Here is a 24,401-nt window from a genome sequence, read left to right as displayed (position 1 = left end):
GAGTCTATGGACTCTGGGAAACAAACTGAGGGTTTCAGAGGGGAGGGGGTTTGGGTATTGGGATAGGCCAGTGGTGGGTATTAAGGAGGGCACATATTGCATGGAGCACTGGGTGTTATATGCAAATAATGAATCATGGAACACTACATCAAAAACTAAGGATGTACTGTATGCTGACTAACATAACATAATAAAAGATTATTATTAAAAAATCAAATTGAAGTGAGACAGATTAACAGGAGAAAATTAATCAAAGCTTAAGAAATTATATACCTCCTGTATACATGGCAGAGCCCCAGGAAAACTGAGTAACTCACTGAAATGGCCAAAACCATCACCTTGAAAACCATTTTCAGCTAAAGACAAAAAATGTCCGCGGCAAGGAGTCAGTTGTGGGAGGTCACCAGGAAAAGCATAGCCGATAACATCAAAGTTTAAACAGATTCAAGTCATTGCTTTCTCCATTGATTGTGTCATCTGGAGGTTTGACAGCCACCCCCTCTTCCTGGTACTGAAGGAGACACCCTTACAAGTGGAGATTTCCCTTATTCATGTAAATGCATCTTACAAAAGTGTGACTTCTTGGTTATCAGAATGTCTCCTGGCTCTTGTGTATTTCCTTAAAAAAATAACCAGGTTGGAATAAACAATATGCCAAAGAGTCATATCTTGGGGTGGCAAAATTTGCTCCCCTTACAGTCTTCAAGGCCAGGAAGTTCCCAGATGTTGGGTTGGTTGGCTTCCCAAGGACTGGGGATGAGGAAGCAGCTCAGGGAGCCTTGGGCAATCACACCATTTGCCAGGGAGGAGGTGCCTGGGCTTATTCACAGGGTGAGGCCTTGTTCTCAGCTTGAGTCTGGTCTCCCTCAGTTCCTCTGGGTGCCCTGGATGGAGCCTGTAGGAGCCTCAGAACTCTGCCCCCTCTCCACCTTCTCTTAGGGATCCACATATTCCTCTTCTCTCTGGAAAGCCAGAGCCCAAGTGCTCCCTTCCCAGGGAGGGAGTGCCCTGTGGTGAGAGGGAGCCTGAAGACCTGGGAGGTGGCAGCTGGAGAAGGAGGGCAGGGCCAGAGGCCAAGTCTGAAGGGAGGAACTGCCTTGAAGGGAGAGCCACCTGCACCCTGACCAGTGGGGCTGGAACAGCGTGAGACTCACAGGTATTTCTGAGTGTGGGTGTGCGTGTGTTTCTTGTTGAGGAGCCCTCTCCCTTGGAAGGGACTGGATGTACCACATGGAGCATTAAGATCAGATCTCTTCTGCCCTAGAACTGGGGACACTGTCCCCCACTGACTCTTGTATCCTCTCTCACCCCACCCATCCCCAACTGGGAAGTAATTCTCTGCACTAGACCCATCCATGTGTGTTTGCATTTCTTAATTCTATTATTCCTGGATCTTACAGTTTTCTTCTATAAGAATGGGCGTTAACGTTCCTACATGGCAGGGTTAGCATAACGATTAAATAAGATTGCATGTGTGAATGTCTATGCTGGCCTTGTACATAGGAGTGAAATCTAGTTGCCCAGGGAAAGAGGATGAAGGTGTTTACCCATCCAAGGAATACCTGACATGTACTGGGGACCTTGAGAGGCCTGGTCAGGTGCTGGCCCTCAGGGGGCCCATAGTTTGGCAGGGAGGCAGACAGAAGTGTCATGCAGTGGGGTGGGTGCCCTGTCTGAGGAGTGAAGCATGTTCTGGTTAACTATGTCTCTCCTAGGGCTGAGTTCCACCCTCTCCAGTCAGTGTTTTGGGACCACATGAGGATGCCGCTGTGGCTTTGTGTCTTGGCTCTGGGTCTCAGAGCCTGGGGTGAGTTTTCCTTCACTGGATCAGAGGGTAACTAAGAAGGATCATCTACTTTCACAGTAGAGTTCTTTAAGTGTTGCCTCTCTCTTAGGGTGAAAGAATAGCTTTGCATCTGGAACACAGAACTTGAAGTCTATTAACCTGGTTTCAAATCTTTGGCCTACCTCCAGCAATGATTTTAGGAAAATTATTCAGCCCTTTATTTATCTATTTATTTTTTAATTTTTTATTATGTTATGTTAGTCACCATACAGTACATCATTAGTTTTTGATGTAAAGTTCCATGATTCATTGTTTGCATATAACACCCAGTGCTCCATGCAATACGTGCCCTCCTTAATACCCATCACTGGCCTATCCCAATCCTCCACCCCCCTCCCCTCTGAAGCCCTCAGTTTGTTTCCCAGACCCTTAAACCTTAATTTTTGCACCTGATAATTGAGATAAATTTATGATTTCCCAAACTTTTGAGGATTAAATGAGATAATGCACATGAAGGATTTTGCACCTGAGCAATGGAAGCAATAATTCTATCTGTATGTGGCTGGGGTTTATGCTTCTCAATAAGGAAGTTCTTTGGGTCTAGGATGACAGTCACACACACAGGAGATTGGGATAGCACATGCTTCCAAATCAGGGCTGGAAGAACTGACTTGATTTGTGTAAGTAATTCTAATCCCTCTTCCACATCATCTTCTCATTGTTTCTACTTGGTAAAATCCACTCAAAAGAGAAACTTGTGCTTTTGGGATGCTTAAATACATTTCCAGGTTACTGTTATTGTGTGTTGTTTTCCCAATAGTGTATATAGATGCAGCTCATGAGAAACAGATATATTGCTGATTCCCTGCTCTTGGCTATTTAACTGTGTTATGGGGATTCCCTGGAGTTGGTATTGAAGAAAATCATGCATGTGATGCTGTTGGAGGTGGTCCTCTGGTCAGCCCAGAGAATGTCTCCTGGAGGGGCCTTAGTGATCTGGCCCAAGTCTGTCACTGAGATGGCTAGTACTGGGACTCTCTGAGGATCAATGTAAGATGGACTGTTCTTCTGCAGGTGATTTCTCCTGGGATGAAACACAAGCCAAACATGTATCAGAGGGCCATCAGGACCCATTTGGCAACATCTCTCATCTCACTGAGAAAGGAAAGCTCAGTCTTAATGGTGAGGAAGATTAAAGACACCTGGGTATGTTCTGTGACCAGAGTGCTTCTAAGATCTGCACTGCCTCTTGTGGCTGGCATGGGGCAGGTGGGGCTGAGTGGAGCATCAGCAAACCACCTGCAGGGATGCCACAGGCCTTGGGGGTCTGGGGTGGTACCCGGAGAGGACAGAAACCAGGACAGGGAGATTCAGTCTCTGCGCTCAGGGTCTCCTAGCCTGAAGATGGAGACCCACACCCTGCCCTGAGGGAGTCGTCCAACTGAATGGGAGAGCCAGGCCCTGTCTGGAGTGAGCTGCTAGGCTGAGGAAGAGATGTAGTCCCCTTAGAAAGGACTCAGGGCAGGACAAAGGACACAGTCAGAGTCACAGAGCAAACTGTGAGTGGGCGTAGTGTGCCCTGAAAGCATTAATGCTGCAATGAAACCCGAGGGGCCACTCAGGTCTTTCCCAGGGGAAGCAGTGGGAAGAAGCTGCTTCCTAAAGCAGGGGTCTAGGAGTAGAGCAGGGCAGGAGCTTCAGGGTGGAGTGTGTCTCAGTGGGGCTGCCCTAGATAGGGGAGCAGAGCATCCAAGCTTCTCTGGGCTGGTGCATACTCTGCAGTGGGGGCAGTGGCGTGGAAATAGATGTGGAGGTGAGAAGGAGAGGGTGTGTCTGCCTGCTGAAGGCTTCTTCAAAGGCTCTTCCACCCCTATGGGGCAGACTTAGCCCAGAATGGCACCTATGGCCTAGGGGGTTAGTGAGGTAATGATGGAGCAGGGTGCAGTGAGTGATATCCTTCTCACCCTCGTGGTTACCCCACAGATGTCTCCACAGTGGTCTCTCACAAGGAGTGGGGGGCAGAAGCTGTTGGCTGCAGCACCCCACTGACCACGCCCGTGGATTTCCTTGTTACTCACCATGTCCCTGGACTGGAGTGTCACAACCAGACTACATGCAGTCAGAGCCTGTGGGAGCTGCGGGCCCATCACATGCACAACAGCTGGTGTGACGTGGCCTACAAGTAAGGCCATGTGGGGGTATATGGTCAATGCTGCTCCTTAGGGTACTTCTCCCACCCTTACTCATGTCTTCTTTCCTCATTTCCCTGGTTGAGGTTATATCAGGTTTATAGTGAATAAAATATTAAAAACCCTATAAGATTCCAAATCCTTTTGAATTTTCTATGAGATCTCCTAAAAGGAAGCAAGGAAGGCTAAGTAATAATTATACTTCTTATCTCCCTCCAAAACTGGCTCACACAGCACACTGATAGTTATGAATGACTACCAAGTGCATGGGTGCATTTGTTCCACCAAAAACATGGGAGGTTAGTCAGGCATACATTACCATCTCCATGCTCCAGGTGAGGGGACAAAGGCAGGGACATTGTCTGGTTTTCTCAGAGTCACGCAGCTACAAGGTTGTGGAGCACAGACTCATTCAAACCTGGCTCTTTGCCCACTGCATGTCCCACCTCACTGCATGTAGGGGGCTCTTACTTGGCAAGGCATCTCTTACACTAGTGGTCACTCTAGTGGACCCTCTTAGTGCCTAGGACCACATGTCCTCAGCCCACCTCTGACCTTACCTAGTTGTGGGCAGTTCCTATGCATGGTGATGGCTTTCCACTTTGAGTACCCTCTGCATCTCTCCATTTTTCTGCTTCAGGCTTTTACCACCCCTGATGGTGAAGGAGAGTTAATTCCCCACTGGGAGGCAAGAGTGGTAAATAACTTCCTCAGCCCTCAGTCCCTCTCAGGGACAAATATTAGGTGCATGTACTCAGTTCCTTGCAAGTTCACCTGTCTTGTGGCAGGTGATGGAGGAAACAGTTCTGAGCCCCAGGTAGCCATTGTGAAGCCAGCCCAACTGTGCACAATTTGTTGGATTTCTTTCTTCTGACTCACTCTCCTTGCTCCGTCATACTGGCTTCTGGGATTCCTTCTCAAATAAACTGCCTGCATCCATGTCCTTATTTGAGAAGCTACTTCCTAAGAAGTCTGTATAAGACAGTAACCTGGCAGGGAGAAATCACATGAACAGCCTACGTGGAGATGACACATGTAGCATGCATTTTGGAGGAAGGAGGAGAGCAGTGTTTGAGGCAATGTGGAGGCTGAGAAGAATCTCACAGTCTAATTGGGTCTGTGTTAGCTACTATGGTGGCAACGGAACCTCTCCTCCTTCTGAGTGTGGAGAATGATTTACATAAAACCTGGGCATCTGCACAAAGAAGGGAGGTAGGGAGTGTGGGGGTGGGTTCTGAATTCTAAGGGAATGTTATTAATTTGGTCTATCCACTGTCTGGGACAAGTCCATGCAAATTGCCTGTAGTGAACATAGCTTGAGCCCTTTTCCCTTTAGAGGCTTATAAGTGGTTCCTCTTGTGGGGATGTGCCACAGTGCCAGTCATTCAGCCTGTATCTCCCTGCTCCACAGCTTCCTGGTTGGGGACGATGGCAGAGTGTATGAAGGTATTGGCTGGAAAGTCCAAGGCATGCACACCCAGGGTTACAACAATATCTCCCTGGGCTTTGCTTTCTTTGGCACCAAGGAAGGTAATGGCCATCCCAGCTGCCCTTCTCCAAAGAGTTACTTACTTCTTTGTTTCCACACTGCCTCCTTGACCTTCTCCTACTTCCCTCATGATCTGCTTTCCTGGAGTTCCCCTCTCTCTCGGCTTACATGAATGGTATTGGTTCTCCTCTTCCTGCTCTGGCTTCCTTCTCAGTCTCCTAGCTGTCTCCTCCTCCTCTGGATATCTTGCAACAGAGGTGCTGTCCAGCCTTCTCTTGTTACCCTCCCATTCTCATCATGGAAGGATGTGGGCTTCTGCTCTCTTCTGTTGGTGACTGTCACATCTTCCTCTCTGGCTCTGACCATTCTGCAGCACCAGACACTGCTTCCCATTTCCTACCAGGCACCTCCTCCTCCTATCTCTCTTACCTCAAGATTTTCTGTACAATTTTTAAAACCACTCTGAGGTCTCCAATCCCTAAGTCCCTTCTACTTTCTTCTAGTCTTACTGCTGCCCATCCCCCCAGCTCTCCAAGCATCCTATCATACATGCTCCAGGACCATTCCAGTGAGTTTGTGCACCCTCGACTGTTAAAGCTCTTGCAGGTCTAGTTTCTTATTGTCCCCTCCCAATACTCTGTGAGAAAATCCAGACAAGTTTCCTGATCGCTGTTACACAAAGTACAGCCTGAATTCCAGAGAGGAAGTGACCCAAGAAGAATCAGAAGGCAAACTCACACCTTCCATTTCCAATTCCAGGGTGGTTTCCAGAACACCAGGTGACTCTGTGTTCAGCTTGGTTTGTTTTTGTGACCACTCATTGTTACCTGGGTGTCACCTTATTAGCTGTAGTGTCTTGAGCATGTTAATTCTTGAAGCCTCAAGTTCCTTTCTGTTGATAATGGGGCTAAAAATAGCATCTACCTCAGAGGTTTGTGGTGAGGATTAAAGAAGTTAACGCAGGGGCACCTGGGTGGCTTAGCTGTTAAGCCTCTGCCTTCAGCTCAGGTCATGATCCCAGGGTCCTGGGATCAAGCCCCACATCAGGCTCCCTGCTCGGCAGGAAGCCTGCTTCTCCCTCTCCCACTCCCCTTGCTTGTGTTCCCTCTCTCGCTGTCTCTCTCTCTCAAATAAATAAATAATAAAATTCTAAAAAAAAAATAAAGACATTAATGCAGATAAAGAGGCTGGCACATGCCTGGAAAGGCCCCTGCCAATGGGAAACCCTGACCCAGCTAGCTGTGCTTTCCTGAGCATGGGGCTGTGTTCCAGTTCTTCTGTGGAGAAAGAGCACTGAATGAAATTTTGGCAGGTCATTGGGAAAGGTCTTCAACCTGAGCCAGGTGGATCCTTGACTTTCATGCTTTCCAACCTGGAGGATGAGCCAGTTTCCCTCCAACAGCTGTGAAAGGGCTGGCAGGGCATCTAGTCCTTCCCCCACAGCCCCCTGAAACTCAGACCAGACCCAAGTTGCCCCAGATGACTCTTTTTCAGGCCATAGTCCCAGCCCTGTTGCCCTGTCAGCCATGGAGGCCCTGATCTCCTATGCTGTCCAGAAAGGCCACCTGTCATCCAAGTATGTTCAGCCACTTCTTGTGAAAGGTGAGAACTGCCTACTCCCTCTGCAGAAGGCAAGTCCCAAGAAAGGTAAGACCTTCAATCCTACTGGGCCTCCCTCTAGACCCACCCACCCAGCCTACCCCCTACTAATTTCCAAATACCATTGGGAATTACCTTTTTAGTCAGACTCTCATTGGATCCTTTCTGATAGGCAACTGGTCACCCAACTCCCTGAACCTTTGGGGATGGCATACATTAAGAGGGACCCTCCAGGTCACCTCTTTATCCCTCAGGTTCCTAGAATGATAGAGCCATGGCATTAGCCTAGTGTAATATATGTGCACTCATTTCTTCAATCAGTCAACAATTATTTACTGAGAACCTGCTAGTCACTGAGGATATATCATGGAACCAAACACAAGAAGTGCCCTCATGAAGTTTCAACCTAGAGGGTAGAAAAAACAATAGGCAAATAAGCAAGTAAAATATTTGGTATGTTATAAGGTGAAAAGTGCTGTGGAGGAAAAAAACATGGGGAGGAATAGACATCTAACACATACAAGCACACAAGCACAAATGCACATCTTTCTGAATCCAAGAACCAGAACAGTACTGATAGACCAAAGTGCTTACATCACCACCTATACTGACATCAGAGGAAGTTGTTAGGTTAATTCTGGTGGTAAACACTAGATAAAAGGTAGATTTGGGGTTTAACAAACAGTAACATCAAAACCAATATAGTTAAGGGACACTTGGCTGACTCAGTCAGTAGAACATGTGAATCTTGATTTTGGGCTCATAAGTTTGAGCCCCACATTGAGGGTAGAGTTTACTTTAAAAAACAAAGCAAAACAGTATAGTTAATAACCACTTTCAACCTTTTCCTGGACTTAATAAAGTTTTAAATATAATTATCTCTATTATATGAAAGCTCCAAGTAAATCTATCTCTGCCTTTGGATTAGTGCTATCTACTAATATGAATAATTGCTTATATTGACAGAGATTTTTAGGGATTACAGGTGAGTCTCAAAGACATGCTTTCAGTTGATAATTCAGCTGATTTGTCCAAAGGGCCCTGTTATGCAGGTACACACACATACACACAAGACAATGATGCAGACAGATAGGTATCTTTGCCCTTGGGAATGAGCCTCCTTAGGATCAACATTCCCGCTGTCCTCTGGGTTCTGTTTTTGGGTTAGATCCCATGGCTCTATGATTCTTATCTCTTGAATATAATCCCATCAGGCAGACATACTCTACTCCCAGCTGGGCTCTCTTGAGTTCCACAGTCAGAGTCAGGTCAAGATGCCCAGAGGGCATGGGGATGTTCAGTAGTGAGGTGGTTGACATGGGTGGCCACAACAAGTCCACACATCCATGTTTTTTTGTCTGCCTCATCAGCTTGCTCCAACATTATCCCACGGTCTGCGTGGGAGGCCAGGGAGACCCATTGTCCCAAGATGAACCTCCCAGCTAAGTACATCGTCATCATCCACACTGCTGGGAGAACGTGCATCATGTCTGATGAGTGCTGCTTGCTGGTCCAAGATATCCAGTCCCTTTTCATAGACAGGCTGAACTCATGTGACATTGGGTATAAGTAAGTGGACCTGAGGATATGTGGGCTACTTTCACCTGAGGGTGGACTATGAACCTTCGAATGGGAGAGAAAGGAAAATAATGTTTACTGAGTGCCCACCATATGAGAGGTGCTCTATGTATAACGATGTTGATTTTTCACACAACTCTGGGTGAGGCTTAGGATATAGCTAAAGGGGTGGTCATTCTCCTTGAGGTTGTACTCAAAATGTGTCTTTTAAAGATCATATATTGACATGATGGAGATCAAGACTGCTGGAAAGATACTAAAGGAAGTTGTATACATGCAAGATTGTGAAGCCTGTAGAGAATATCTTTCTTGTCTGAAAGCAATGGGAGACACCAGATAACATCCTCTGATCTGTCTAATGCCTAGATCTGTAATTTTTTAAATAAAGAGCACACTGACCTAATGGGAGAATAAAAACTTCTTGCAGGGTGCTCTCCAAGCTCACAGATAAGATGTATGGGTTAGAAACCATCTCATGTCCATCAGAAACAATTACACTGAATGTTAAGTCTCAGAATGGGCCGCCACTAATCTAGACAGTACACGTTAATCAAGGACCCCTCCTCTAGGGGCTTCATGGCTTAGCTAGTGGAGTTGGATTTTAGACTCTCCTTGCCTCCTGGCCAGGCCACTCTACACAGCATAGCTGCATGCAGTGGCCCTGCCTTGGCTGTATTTACCAATTATCATTGGATTACCAATTCTAATTGGCTTGGATTTACCAATTGTGATTACCGTGGAATCACAATTACCATGTGATTCTGGGCTGGTAGCCTCTCCTTTCTCCATTCTGTTTTAGTTGTAACCCTTTTGAGATAGGAGGAAACGTCTTCCAACACCTTTCATCTGTTAAGACTTGCCAAGTGCTCTGCTAAATCCTGCTATGCAGGATTATTCACAGGGTTGCTCTCTTTGATTAGAATGGATACCAGAAAATTGACTATATGTTTTGAACCTAAACTGGAAAATGATGGATGCTGTGAGAGGACATTTTCCTTTTTCCATTCAGGTTTCAGAGGCCAGTTTCCTGTCCCCTGACTTTTGACCTTTTATTGTGTCCCTTGTACCATAATTTTCATGACCCCGCTCACTGTGAAATGATCTGTAGTTAGGAGTAAGCACCAATTTGCTATAAATTAATTCCCTGAGAACACAATTGCGTGCCTACTCTGTGGCATGAGGTTATGCTCTGGGGTTGCTATCAGATGTAGCACAGATATGGTTCTTGCCTAGATGGAGAAATATGATTAAATGAATAAATCCTAATAGAGTACATTAAGTGTTATGATAGAGGGTGCAAAGATGTAAGCAGGAGACATTTTTAACTCACTAGCTTGCTGGGGAATTGGGTGTGAAGGAAGTACTACTTGAGAGGTGACATATCAGCTGTCCTAAGAAAAGAGAAGGGCCATATGCATCCCAGTGTTCATAGCAGCATTGTCCACAATAGCTAAATCGTGGAAGGAACCAAGATGCCCTTCAACAGATGACTGGATTAAGAAGTTGTGGTCCATATATACAATGGAATATTACTCAGCTATCAGAAAGAATGAGTTCTCAACATTTGCTGCAACATGGGCAGCACTGGAAGAGATAATGCTAAGTGAAATAAGTCAAGCAGAGAAAGACAATTATCATACGGTTTCTCTCATCTATGGAACATAAGAACTAGGAAGATAGGTAGGGGAAGAAAGGGATAAAGAAAGGGGGGGGTAATCAGAAGGGGGAATGAAGCATGAGAGACTATGGACTCTGAGAAACAAACTGAGGGCTTTAGAGGGGAGGGGGGTGGGGGAATGGGATAGGCTGGTGATGGGTAGTAAGGAGGGCACATATTGCATAGTGCACTGGGTGTTACACGCAACTAATGAATCATCGAACTTTACATCAAAAACCAGGGATGTACTGTATGGTGACTAACATAATATAATTAAAAAACATTAAAAAATAATAAAAATAAAAAAATAAATTTAAAAAATTAAAAAATATATATTATCTGGCAAAAAAAAAAAAAAAGAAAGAAAGAAATGAGTGAGCTTATCAGAGGAGTGGGAAGATATTACAGGCAGAGAAAAAGGACTTCTGTGGGAAGTCCTGGATGCCAGCCTGAGAAAGGTGTGTTTGAGGAACTGAAAGAGGTTTATCATAATAAAAATAAATGACAAAGAGAGGGATGTGAAAGGTAAGGAGGCAAACAGGGGCCATCTCATGAAGGATCTTTTCACTTAAGCTGGGGAGTTTGGACTGTTGCCAAGGGACTACAAACAGGGTTTGATATAAGATTTGTATCAGAAAGACCTGAAGAACTGCACGTTTAAGGGAAGGACACAGGGAGACAAGGTGCAGAGGAGTGAGGAGCAGCCACTAAAGACAGCTTGGAGGGTCGAGTGCACTGGAAGTGAGGGGGTTGTTTGTGGGCGCAGAGGGGTCAGGCAAGGAAAGGTGGGAGGTGTGTAATTTGACTTTAGGGTAAGGCAGCCACAGCTCACCTCCAGGAAAACAGTGTCATTGATGAGGTATGGGGAAGGCCAGGTTGCAGAGATGACAGCTGTCACTTTTTTCTTCCTAGGGGCAGCAGCAGTATGCTGGATGGGCTCACAAGAGTGGATTGTTGGAGAACCAGGACCTTTGTTAAATCACCAGTGGCTGAAAATCAGCCATGGTGGAAGTTTTACACAACAGAAATCAGTAAAGGCTATAAATTGGGCTTCCTGCCCTTCCCCCTTTCTGATGAGAGCTGGTTTATCAGCATGCTCCTGGCAAAGACTGTCTTTTTTGTAACTCAGTGCTTAGAATTTAATAGCTAATCAGTGTTTGCTGAGTAAAGGCATGAGTTATTGAATGAATGAGTGAATGAATAAATGAAACAATCCCAGATTGTCTGTCTGTCATGCTGATCTCCATCTCCCCTCATTGTCCTCTAGCTTCCTTGTGGGGCAGGATGGTGTCATTTATGAAGGAGTGGGCTGGAATGTCCAAGGCTCCCGTGTTCCTGGCTACAATGACATTGCCCTGGGCATTGCCTTTATGGGCACCTTCTTAGGTAAGTGGATGCTTTGGGCAGTAGCAGTCATTGTATGGTGTTTGAGGGAGAGTGTCTCAAATGGAAGACAAGAGCATCAAACTCAGGGATCACTTCAGTGCCTGCATATGCTGGACTTACCCAGCTTCAGATTTGTCATTTGACTAAGCTGAGTGTGACCAGGAGTGACTCCCCCCACCCAGACAGAATGCCCACCCTGAATCTATCTCCTTTGCACCCAACCAAATGTCTCTCTCTTCTGACATCCAAAACACATATCAGACAAGGGGAAAAATCTTTGTGCATATGCTTTGCTAAGTTTTTACCATGGTAATAATGTGGGGACCCTTACCTTATTTGCCACAGCCCTGGATTAGCCCTTGTCTCTGCATCCAGAGTGTACACTGAGAATTGTCAGTACTCAGACCTCTTGACTAGAGTTTGTTTAGACTCAGGGAACTTTTGCTGCTCCTCTGGACAGAGAAGCCCATGTCATTGGGTCTGGTTCAAGGTGATACTAAAACGGATGTTGGGTGCCTAGGGGATGGGGCTGGACATGAGAAAGTACAGAGAGCACACCTTGTGGCCAAAGCAAGGTTTCTCAGACTCAACACTATTGACATCCTGGATCAAGTAACTCTTTGTAGAGGAGCTGACCTGTGCATTGTAGGACCCTTAGCTGCATCCCTGTCTTCTGCCACTGGTTGCCTGTAACACACTTTGCCTAGCTGTGACAAACAAAAATGTCTCCAGCCAGTGCCCAATATCCCCTTGGAGGCTACATTCCCCCAGTTGGGAACTACCAGATTAAATATTTGCAATGGAACAAACTGAGGGCTTCAGAGGGGAGGAGGGTGGGGGAATGGGATAGGCTGGTGATGGGTAGTAAGGAGGGCACATATTGCATGGTGCACTGGGTGTTATATGCAACTAATGAATCATCGAACTTTACGTCAAAAACCAGGGATGTACTGTACGGTGACTAACATAATATAATAAAAAATATTATAATAATAAAAAATAATAATAATAAAAATAAATAAATAAATAAATATTTGCAATGGATAAAGGCTCTGTGCATCCCCCAAACAATTGTATGTTTTATCCCAGGCTCTGCTCTTTTCATTCAGGAAGAACTTTAATGCTGAGGAATCTGAGTCCTGACTTGGTTTTCTGTCTATAGGGTGGCTGGTAGTAGCAGAATATATTAGCATGGTGGTAGGGGTGGGTTAGAGAGGATTCAGGAGTGGATCCTGCTCTAGGCAGGGTGCCCTGGAAACCTGTAGCAGACAAAATAACTGTTTTGCAGGTACTCCGCCCAATGCTGCAGCCTTGGAGGCAGCCCAGAACCTGATCCAGTGTGCAGAGGACAAGGGATATTTAATTCCCAACTACCTGCTGGTGGGGCACAGTGACATTGTCAACACGCTGTCTCCTGGGCAAGCTTTGTACAACATCATTAAGGCTTGGCCTCATTTCAAACACTGAGGGAGCCCCTGTTCCTTCTGAAACGATTCCCTGTGCCTGCCTAGCTGCCGGGCTTCCTGTCCCCACCCTCCATCCTGACTCAACACTTGGTGTGTCCTCCCCGTGAGCCCTGTCCTGTCCATCCTCTCTCAGGTTAGCGTGATCCTCTACTGCTAGCACCATCCTCCAAGCAGCTCCGAGACCCCAGAGCTGCACATTCCTGGCCCTCTGAGGAGGCCCCACCTTCCTCTCTCCTCATCTTCCCCTCCCCTGGGCACCCAGCTCCTAAACCAGGTGGGAAGATGGGCTGATGCTTGTTTGACTTCTCTTTCCCTTTCTGGCTGCCCCTCTGCCCCATGTACCTTAGCCCTGCCATCTGCCCGGCAGCCCCCAAAACTCACGCAGGACCCAGGTTCAAGGCCTGAAGGCCTGAAGCCCTCTCTGCTCACACACAGACTTGTCCACATGTAGATGTGGTCCTTATTTCAGGGCTCCATCACTTATAGGTGTGCTTCTCCTCTCCACTGGATTGTGAGGGTTTCCAGTTTTATTTGTCCCCATGTCCTCAGTTCCTCAGCAGTGTCTGGAGTCTAGTAGGTGTTACAGAAGTTTGTTGGAGAGGTGGATGAATAAAAGAATGAGTGGATCGAGTTCCTGCTCCCCTTTTCAGTCTGCTCCACCACCCCTTCTCTGGGGATGCCTTCTGGGGCAGTCCTCCATCCTGCCAGCTTTCTCTCTGTTCCTGCCCTTCCCAGTCTGAGGCTCAGAGCCAGCTCTGGTGGATTATGTGTAATGGTTACTGTGCCTCTGGGGTCCTGTGACCTGTCCTTCCAGAGTTCCCTAAGGACAGAGACTGGGCTATGTCCACACAAGCTGCCTGTGCCTGCAGCCCTAAAGAGATGCTTATGGATGAAAACTGTAAACTGATATCTCAAACCATGCTGAAAATATCAAGAAAATGATGATGTAAGATATGGAAGGACAATTAATTAGAAGTATGAAGGTATAAATCAAGTACTAGAACTCAGGAGAGAATAAGAACTACAATAAACCACTGTTTCAGAATGACCAGTTAAATGGCAAATGCTAAGGTGTATTAAAGTAATGGATTTTAAGGGGAAAATTTCCTTTGGGCATTCAGGAAAAAATAAAAGAACAAAAGAAGAGACTAATAAGAGAAAGAAATGTGCCATCAGACTTTTGGACAACACTTTAGGCTAGAAGGTAATGGAATAACATTTTAAATATTAGGGGGAAGATGTGATCATATGATTGAAGAATTTTCTGTTCAACCAAACTGACTTTCAAGTATGAAGGTCACAGACAAACTCATCAATGTGTAAGAAATCTGGTGATTTGTCCCATGAGCCCATCCTTAGAAATTTGCAAGAGAATGCTAACTAACCAAAATAATATATTGGCGTAATGGCCAGAGCTGAGCATTTAATGTGTATTTATTTGTAAGTGGAGGACTAAATGCGGATTATTAGAGTGAGGAGAGTACATAATGGGTATGAGCTGCCATGGAAGTATGACAGAAGTGAAAGAAGTGGGGGAGAGAATGAGGAGATCATTTGTAAATTGGTGTCTAAGCTCCTTTAGAGATTACATCATTGGTGCTAATATTAGTATTATTGTAAGAAAGTTTACTGTAAGGACACCTGGGTGGCTCAGTTGGTTGGGCAACTGTCTTTGGCCCAGGTCATGATCCCAGGGTCCTGGGATTGAGTCCCACATCAGCCTCCCCCTGCTCTACAGGGAGCCCGCTTCTCCCTCTCCCTGCCACTCCCCCTGCTTGTGCTCTCTCTCTCTGCCAAATAAATAAATAAAATCTTAAAAGAAAAAAGAAAGTTTACTGTGAGATGTGGAATCATCATTACTTTTTACTCATCATCATAATTTTGATGAGTAATTATGTGATCTTATAATTCCATGACCCCCAATGTTTTGAAAGCAGGATATCAAGGTGGGGAAAGGAGGCACAGATTAACACAGAACAGGTTAAGTAATATACCATAGCCCCGGATTTGATTTGAAAACATCAGGGTGAACTCATGACATACTAATGAGCTCATGAGATGTTTCATCTTAATTTTTTTTACCATTGCCCACTGAAGAATCCTAGAAACTTTGATTAAGTAGCAGTATGTTAGCACCCAGACTATGAGCTTAAGATACAATTTTCCAATAAAATAAATCAAAGGTTCTTGGAGAAATGACTGGCTCCAGGTCTGGGATAGGAAATATACAAGAATAGTATGACATATTTTCTCATATCAGGTAGTGATGAAGCAATAAAATATTTCTCAGGTTGGGTCAAAAGATCTTGGGAGAATTCCAATATCTAATATCTACTCAATGGAACGTTTTGAAAATTGATAGCAAAAATGACTGCAAAAAGCCTAGACTTATGAAATTTAAATCCATAAATTTATTATGATACAAAAAGCGATAAATCAATAAATTCATTATGATATAGACAGGTGACAAAAGGTCACCTTCGAAAAATCCTAGAAGACCACATGAATTCACTTTTTCCTTTAACATTCCTTTAAGTGTGGTTGACATGAAATATCATATTAGTTTCAGTATTTAATATGTCAGTCAGTTAATTCTGTGTTATGCTGTGCTCATCTATCACTATACAGTGTTATTACAGTATCACTAACTATATTCCCTGTGCTGTACTTTGTGTCCGATGATTCATTTATTTTTTATTTATTTTTTAATTTTATTTATTTATTATTTATTAAAATATTTATTTTTTATTTTTATTTTTTATAATAATATTTTTTATTATACTATGTTAGTCACCACACAGTACATCCATAGTTGTTGTTGTTGTTTTCCTAGTAATTCTTCAGATTTATTCTGGGGTTTAGTGCCACTCTTCTTCTTTTTTTTTAAATAATAATATTTTTTTTATTCTATTATGTTAGTCACCATACAGTACATCCCTGGTTTTTGATGTAAAGTTCCATGATTCATTAGTTGCATATAACACCCAGTGCACCATGCAATACGTGCCCTCCTTACTACCCATCACCGGTCTAACCCATTCTCCCACCCCCCTCCCCTCTGAAGCCCTCAGTTTGTTTCTCAGAGTCCATAGTCTCTCATGCTTCATTCCCCCTTCTGATTACCGCCCCTTTCTTTATCCCTTTCTTCCCCTACCGATCTTCCTAGTTCTTATGTTCCATAGATGATAAAGCAGGAAAAAAACATCCAGTGGAAAAAAGTCTCTTCAATAACTGGTGCTGGGAAAATTGGACAGCTACACGCAAAAGAATGAAACTTGACCACTCTCTCACACCATACACAAAGATAAACTCCAAATGGATGAAAGACCTCGATGTGAGACAGGAATCCATCAAAATCCTAGAGGAGAGCATAAGCAGCAACCTCTACGACATCGGCCACAGCAACCTTTTTCATGACACATCTCCAAAGGCAAGAGAAACAAAAGATAAAATGAACTTGTGGGACTTCATCAAGATAAAAAGCTTCTGTACAGCCAAGGAAACAGTCAAAAAAACTAAGAGGCAGCCCACGGGATGGGAGAAGATATTTGCAAATGACACTACAGATAAAAGACTGGTATCCCTGAAGGCTTTTAGCACCAATGTGAGGGAGATGAAAATGGCAGCTCCCCTATCTGTACCTCTGGAGCTGAAAGTCTGCACCCACCCACCCCCAGTCTTCAGTGAGCTCTCATAGAAAAACAGTCAATCACTCTTGTCTCCCTGGTTTCTGACCAAACTCTGTGTTCACCCAGCCTGTGACCAAGCGTTTTTATCTCAGGCATGTGACACAGATTTGAGTCACCAAACTTTATGGACCCCTGTGGCACGGACCCACACCCTTCCTCTTGGGGAAAGAGTGGGGGGGGCCTCTCACCTTTTGCTAGGCTCCTGCCCAGAGAGTGGTCGTGTGGCTGTGCAGTGGTTCAAGGTTTATGACAACATCGGGCAGAAAGCCGGAGCCTAAACTCACTGTTTTCAGCCAGCTTCACTGCTCTGATGCCTGGAAACTCTGCCACACTCAGGTACCCCCATTCTTCTTGTGACCCCGGGGATCCTGAGGCCACACTCTCCCACCTGGGATTGTGCCCCGCTTTGCCACCTGAGCACCTTTAAGCCAGGGATGTCCCCCACTGTAGCAGACTTCTAAATGTTCTGATTTTGAACTCTGCTGTTTATAATACTTTGCAGTAGCCTCCTTAAGCAAGCTCCCTGCCCTCTGCAGTTTATCTTCTGATATATCATCCTGGATTCACATCTCCACACCTCCTACCTTCCAAAAAGTGGTTGCTTTTCTATTTGCAGAATTGCAGCAATACTTTTCTCAGCTCTCCCATTGAGTTTGCAGGTGTTCAGAATGATTTGATAACTATCTAGCTGAATTCCAGGGACCGGATGAAATTAGGGTCCCCTACTCCTCTGCGTCTTAACTCCTCCTTCTCATTGTAATTTTAACTTACATTTTTCTGATGAAAAATAAAGTTAAGCATATTTATATATATTTATTAGATATCTAAGCACCCTCTTTTGTGATTTGTTTCTTCTTCACTTTTGCTCATTCCATTGTTGAGTGGTCTTTTTCTTATTGATTTGTCAGAATTTTTCAACTTAATTTAACATAAAAAAGCAATGTTATTTTTTTTATTCCATGTCTGACAATTCTAATTGGTTTTTTTCCCATCTATTCTGATACTCTATGTCTTTTATTGGAGCATTTAGTGTTAGTACTCATTCAGAGTTTTCTTGAGAGATTTGAATTTAATGCCATTTCATTACCTGTAAAGTCACTGTTCTTGTAGATTGTCTCTGTTCCTCCTAGTCTTGCTTTTGGACTCTCTTTCTTGCTCAAATGTCCCCTTTAATATTTCTTGTGGAGGTATTTAGTGTTCACAAATTCCTCTAGTTTTTGGTTGTCCTGGAAACTGTATCTCTCCTTCTTTTCTAAATGCCAGCCTTGCTGGATAAAGTATTCTTGGCTGCAAATTTTTCCCATTCAGCACTTTGAATATATGATGCCAGTCCTTTCTGGCCTGACTAGCTTCTGTGGACAGGTCTGCTGCTAACCTTATATGTCTACCCTTGTAGGTTAAGGACCTTTTGTCCCTAGCTGCTTTCAGACTTCTCTTTTATCTTCGTTTTTTGGAAGTTTTAATATAATATCTGGAGGTGTTCACCTGTTTTTGTTGACTTTGAGGGGAGGTCTCTGTGTCTCTTGGACTTGAATGTCTGTTTCCTTCCCCATGTTAGGGAATTTCTCCAGCTATAATTTGTTCAAATAAATATTCTGCTCCTCTTTCCCACTCTCCTTCTTCTGTGACTCCTGTGATACAGATATTATTGTGCTTTGTGGAATCTATGAGTTCCCTAAGTCTGTATTCATATATAATAGTTTTCTTTCCATCTTCTTTTCGCTTCGTTATTTTCCATAATTTTATCTTCTATATCATCTGTTCAATCCTCTGCTTCTTCCAACCTCATTGCGATTACATCCAGTCTGTTTTGCCTCTCAGTTATAACATTTTTTTAAAGTTTCAGCTTGACTAGTTTTTAGGTCTTTTATCTCTGCAGCCAGGATATCTCCATGTCTTCTATGCTTCTTACAAGCCCAGCTCATATTCTTACAACTGTTGTTCTAATTTCCTTTTTTTAAAAAAAGATTTTATTTATTTATTTATCAGAGAGAGAGGCCCCCAAGCGGGGGGAGCAGCAGGCAGAGGGAGAGGCAGACTCCCTGCTGAGTAAGGAACCTGATGTGGCACTTGATCCCAGGACCCTGGGATTATGACCTAAGGTGAAGCAGATGCTTAACTGACTGAGCCTCCCAGGCGTCCCTTTTGTTCTAATTTCGTATTCAAATATAATGCAAATCCCTGAATGATTTCTTCTTGATCTTTCTTTTGGTGAGAATGTCTCCATCTTGTCATTATGTCTAGGTTTCTGTCTTTTGCATATTATGAAAGCCTTTTATGATTCCTGCTTTTGAGAGTAATACTTTATTAAGAAGGGGTCTTACACTGTCCAGGGCCTGGTACTTCAGGAAGTGTTTCTGGTGTATGCTGTGTGTACTCTGTTGTTGTGTTTTGGGTGGTCTTTCCCATAGGTCAGACCTCTGTACAGTTCCCCTTTGCTTGCTTGCTGTGATGAGTGTTTGGATCTTTAACTAGGTGTGCTTTGTGTGTTTTGATTTGTTTGTTAAGGTAAGCCTGATAGGAGAAGAAGAAGAAGAAGAAGAAGAAGAAGAAGAAGAAGAAGAAAAAGAAAAAAAGTTTGATCCAAGAAAAGAGAATAGGAAAAAGAACAAAAAAAGCAAAGAGAGAAACAATAACTATAAGTCTGATTCCAAAGGAAAAGAATGAAGAAAAAAAGAAATGGGGGGGGGGGGGGAAGAAGCCTGATCCAAAAAACAAGAAAAGGAAACAAACAAACCAAGAAATGAACAAAAAACTATAAGCCAGATTCCAAAGAAAAAAGAAAAATTAAGAAAAAAAAAAAAAAAGCCTGGTCCTATTTTCACCAAAACTGAAGCTGAAGCCCTATGATCAGTAGACTTGGTACATGAAGGGGGCCTGTTTGGTCTTCTGAGGCAGAGGCCTGCTGGACTGGATCAGAGTCAGACCTGCCCTAGAAAAGATGCCCCTGTGGGGTGCAGGGGGGCAGGGTTTGGTGTAAGTGATTCCACCCTCCACTGGAGGTGCTATGTTTCTTTCTGAAGTCTGACTATACTAGTGGGTGGGGGGTTGAAGTTGGGAGCTGGGGGGCTGGGGAGTCTGGGAGGTAGGGGGTGGTGTGTGTGGAAGATGACGTTACCCACCTTCTCAACCCCCAGGAGGGGAATTCATGACCACTGCTGTTGAGGAGGCCTTTGTGGAAAACCAAACAGTCTCCCCTCCTGTGTCCCAGGCCTCCAAAATATCCCCACACTCAACATGTCTGTGCCCAGGCCACTGGCAGACCTGGTGTCACAGTTCTTTGTTTTATATCTGGCAGGTGGCTGGGATTCAAAACTCCAAATCCTAAAGGACCCAGCAAGGCATGGGCTGACTCCCCTTTCCTGGAGAAGAACCTCACAGTGCTGCACCTGACTCTGTTCAGTCTCAGAAAAGCAGTCGCATAGCTTCCCAGGTACCTGGAGTCTGTGGCAAGGCACAGCAAAAAACTGACCAGGTTATTTGCCCTCTGCACATCCCCTGCTATTGAATGAAGGCCTTTTGTCTTTAGAGAGGCAATATACTGTCTTCCAAATGTACTCCAGAAGGAGGAGTGTTCTTTCCCAGTGTGACCCAGGGGATCCCCAGACCTTGGGATCTTGTGCAAACCCTATGTGCTGTTTTCCCTCCAGCTCTTTCCCTGATTTTTCTCTGCAAAAAGGGCTCCCTCTCCTCTGCAGCACCGTGGCTTTTCTGTCCCCCAATTCACATCTCAGAACCTCGCATCTACCTTGCTCTCTCCCTCCAACTGTGCAGATTTTTTTCTTAATCCTCAGATCTATTTCCTAGTTGTTCAAAATGATTTGATTTTGACCTAGTTGTGTTCAAGGGTTGAGGCAAGCTCAGAGTCTGCCTACTACTCCACCATCTTAACTTCTCCCCTAGTTTTCTTTTTCTTTTTTTTTTAAAGTAAACTCTACCCCCAATTTGGAGCTCAAGCTCACAACCCCAAGTTCAAGAGTCACATCCTCTATCAACTGAGCCAGTCAGCCAGTCAAAACCAATAAGGTGTTTTTGATTTGAAGGTATGATATAGCCAGAATATGCTAATGCTGCAAATATGTATAGAACACTTAAAGTTCTCAAAAGATACATTTTTTCTAGAGAATTCTGTGATGATTTCTCTGAAACCTTTAATCTTGGCAATCATAAGGAAGCTGAAATCTCTTTTGATGTCCCTAATATTTTTTATATTGCTTCAGAATGTAACAGCTACCTTTCATTTTTTTTTAGATTTTATTTATTTATTTGACAGAGATAGAGACAGCCAGCGTGAGAGGGAACACAAGCAAGGGGAGTGGGAGAGGAAGAAGCAGGCTCCTAGCGGAGGAGCCTGATGTGGGGCTTGATCCCCGAATGCTGGGATCACGCCCTGAGCTGAAGGCAGACGCTTAACGACTGAGCCACCCAGGCGCCCCGCTACCTTTCATTTTGTACAAGTCCTTAGAGTTCCCTTCCTCTTGCTAGATGGGATATTGCCTGGTTCATGAAACATTTAACAAAGCCAGTTATATCTTCAAATTTACTCAGTTGAATTTTGTTTTTTTAACAGGACCCATCAGTGTGTAGAACACAGCAGCTATTCAAGTAGCATTTCAAGTGGGCAGTCTTTTTTTCAGGACCTCTGGTCTGAGTTCTCCCATTTCAGGGGCTGCAACAACCTAGGTACTCTTGGCAGAGCATGTCTGGAAAGTCTTACATATAGACCTCCTCAGAGAAGGTACAGGGATTCTGCGAGACCAGAACTGAAGACCGAGGTCACTGTCCAGAGTGAGTGAGCTTTGGTTTATAGAATACTTCCTTTTTTTTTTTTTTTTAAGATTTTATTTATTTATTTGACAGAGGGAGAGAGCCAGCCAGCGAGAGAGGGAACACAAGCAGGGGAAGTGGAAGGAGGAAGCAGGAGGAAGAAGCAGGCTCCCAGCAGAGGAGCCCGACATGAGGCTCAATCCCAGAACCCTGGGATCATGCCCTGAGCCGAGGGCAAACGCTTAACGACTAAGCCACCCAGGCGCCCCTAGAATACTTCTTATGACATTTGTTTCAAACAGTTTAATGCTGAAGTAGGGTGGTTGATGTATTTGCCAGTGGTCACAAGGTCAGATAAGGACTAGTGATGACGACATATTGTGCGCTGCCTCCTGGAATGTACGTTTCTATTTATTTGCCCCCATCCTACCTCTGCTAGTTGATGTGTGAAACAAAGGCAGAAGAAAAATTACTAAATTTCCTTACTACCTATGGCCCATTGACAAGCCCTTGAAACGAGCAGAGTGACATTCCTCTAGGGACTCAACTGCCTCCATGTTGACACTTTGCTAAGAGCAAAAGGCAATCCTAGCCAGAACCACCCCCTGCCCCCAGGATCCTATAAGTCTACTTTAACATATAAATGCTCCTTTAGAAATTTCTTTTGTCTCTAACCCCCCCAAGATATGTGTTGGTAATCACCCCCCAAGAATATGTCCCACCAATATACATCTGAAGGGTCTCATGACTAAGGTTTTATTAGATGGTAATAAATGACTTTTTCCCAACAATAGCTAGCCCCCTCAAGGTCATGGAAACTTTAATTCCAAAATGCCTTAGAGACTTATGCTATCTCTAACCCCCTCCCAAGCTGAAAGTATATAATGGGCCACTCCTCACGATCCCAGGACAGCTCTTTCTACCCACTGGTCCTGTCTCCATGCTTTAATAAAACCACTTTTTGCACCAAAGACATCTCAAGAATTCTTTCTTGGCCATCGACTTTGAACCATAATGTTCTTTCCTACATCACTGGTGACCCAGGTGTTCCAGGTGGAATGAGGTGGGGTGTTGATGAGTGACATCCATCCATAGCCTTGACACTCCTGGAGCAGATTTGCCTCCAAGGCCACGAAGTTCCTAGGTGTTGGGTTGGCCAGGCTTCCCAAGGACTGGGGATGAGGAAGCAGCTCAGGGAGCCTTGGGCAATCACACCATTTGCCAGGGAGGAGGTACCTGGGCTTATTCACAGGGTGAGGCCTTGTTCTCAGCTTGAGTCTGGTCTCCGTCAGTTCCTCTGGGTGCTCTGGATGGAGCCTACAGGAGCCTCAGAACTCTGCCCCCTCTCCACCTTCTGTTAGGGATCCACGTATTCCTCTTCTCTCTGGAAAGCCAGAGCCCAAGTGCTCCCTTCCCAGGGAAGGAGTGCCCTGTGGTGAGAGGGAGCCTGAAGACCTGGGAGGTGGCAGCTGGAGAAGGAGGGCAGGGCCAGAGGCCAAGTCTGAAGGGAGGAACTGCCAGCCAATGAAGGGAGAGCCACCTGCACCCTGACCAGTGGGGCTGGAACAGCGTGAGACTCACAGGTATTTCTGAGCATGGGCGTGAGTGTGTTTCTTGTTGAAGAGCCCCCTCCCTTGGAAGGGACTGGACTCTCTATCTGGTTAAAATATTCATATGGTAGAGAAAGTTTCCTTGATGTCCCCTCTTGAATTCTTTCTCCAAATAAGAAAACTTTCTCTATTCTGAATTCTACTAAATGAGTTTGGTTCTACCATGCCTGGATCTTTCTTGCCAAGGCTATGGGTCCTGGGGTTACTGCTACCCAATTTCTTTCCTTTCTGTCTAGCTCTGAATCCCTATTGCTTATGTCTCACTTGTCCCCTGTTCTGATAGTTCATCTTTATTTTAAGCATACAGAATGCATAACAATGTAAGCCAAGGCAGATGAACCCTGGTCATTCCACCAATTCAGTGTTTGTGATTGGAGGTGGTAGTGGGGGTTTCCACCAGTTCCTGACCTGGTATGATGAGGGGCTAAGCTCAATCCTTGCAATTTCAGCTGTGTGTTATGACAAGCTTGGGACAGCATTTGCCACCTTAACACTTCTGGTTGGGGAAGCACCATGAGCAAGTGACCAGGATCCAACCTTCCTATTGACCAGAATTGATTCCTGGTTTCAAACTAGGTTTGCAAAAATCCCTCATTTTCTGGGAGGCCAGCCTCCATGTTGGGCAAGTTAATCCTTGCCTCTCATTTGGCCAATGAGGAAGGCTGAAGACTTTTCCACATGTTTATTAAGTGCCTGCTCTCATCTGCGATGGGCTCATTTCGTCTTCAGCAACAGTTTTCCCAAATGAATGGAACTGGGCGTTATGCACTAGGAGATTGTCCTGATCCAGAAATTTCCTATACGCTCAGATCTTAAAGTGTGGTTCTAAACATTTTCCAGCTGGGGGCGCCTTGGTGTCTCAGTCGGTTAAGCATCTACTTTAGGCTCAGGTCATGACCTCAGGGTTCTGGGATTGAACCCCATTTAGGGCTCCCTGCTCAGCGCAAGTTCTGATTCTCCCTCTTCCCCTGCCCCTACCCCCAGTTCATGCATGAGCATTCTCTCTCTCTTTCTCACTCTCTCTCTCAAATAAAATCTTTAAACATTTTCCATCTGGGGACTACTGATTATAATATAAAAACTCTGGAGAGCAATGATAGACCTCATTTTATCTGAAACCTCCTTCTATCATTTCTCAGTAGGATAACTGGGAGAAAAGTTGATGTTTTGGTAGACATCTTGGGG

General features: G+C 44.7%; 1 protein-coding gene across 2 annotated transcripts; it reads left to right on the top strand.

Annotated features, from left to right (window-relative positions):
* Positions 1–1,761: 1,761 nt before the first annotated feature.
* Positions 1,762–13,151, top strand: LOC123787765 (peptidoglycan recognition protein 4-like). Of its 2 annotated transcripts, none has more exons than XM_045790661.1 (8): positions 1,762–1,807; positions 2,861–2,949; positions 3,757–3,968; positions 5,387–5,505; positions 6,959–7,111; positions 8,434–8,632; positions 11,566–11,684; positions 12,973–13,151. In XM_045790661.1, exons 1-8 carry the CDS (start codon positions 1,762–1,764, stop codon positions 13,149–13,151), a joined length of 1,116 nt encoding a protein of 371 aa, XP_045646617.1. The 2 variants fall into 2 exon arrangements, with proteins under 2 accessions (XP_045646617.1, XP_087721900.1); XM_087865774.1 differs by having other exon boundaries at positions 2,861–2,968; positions 3,770–3,968.
* Positions 13,152–24,401: the final 11,250 nt, after the last annotated feature.

The sequence above is a fragment of the Ursus americanus genome, chromosome 12, assembly GCF_024610735.1.
Source record: "Ursus americanus isolate L20-20 chromosome 12, mUrsAme1.1.p, whole genome shotgun sequence".
NCBI classification, from domain to species: Eukaryota; Metazoa; Chordata; class Mammalia; order Carnivora; family Ursidae; genus Ursus; species Ursus americanus.
This window is presented reverse-complemented; position numbering and strand designations above follow the sequence as displayed.

Excerpts from the sequence above, each read along its gene's own strand:
- LOC123787765 (XM_087865774.1), top strand. The coding sequence starts at position 1,762 with ATGCCGCTGTGGCTTTGTGTCTTGGCTCTGGGTCTCAGAGCCTGGG. Across the intron at positions 1,808-2,860 it reads TCTGGGTCTCAGAGCCTGGG|GTGATTTCTCCTGGGATGAA; the intron begins GTGAGTTTTCCT and ends GTTCTTCTGCAG. Across the intron at positions 5,506-6,958 it reads TTTCTTTGGCACCAAGGAAG|GCCATAGTCCCAGCCCTGTT; the intron begins GTAATGGCCATC and ends ACTCTTTTTCAG.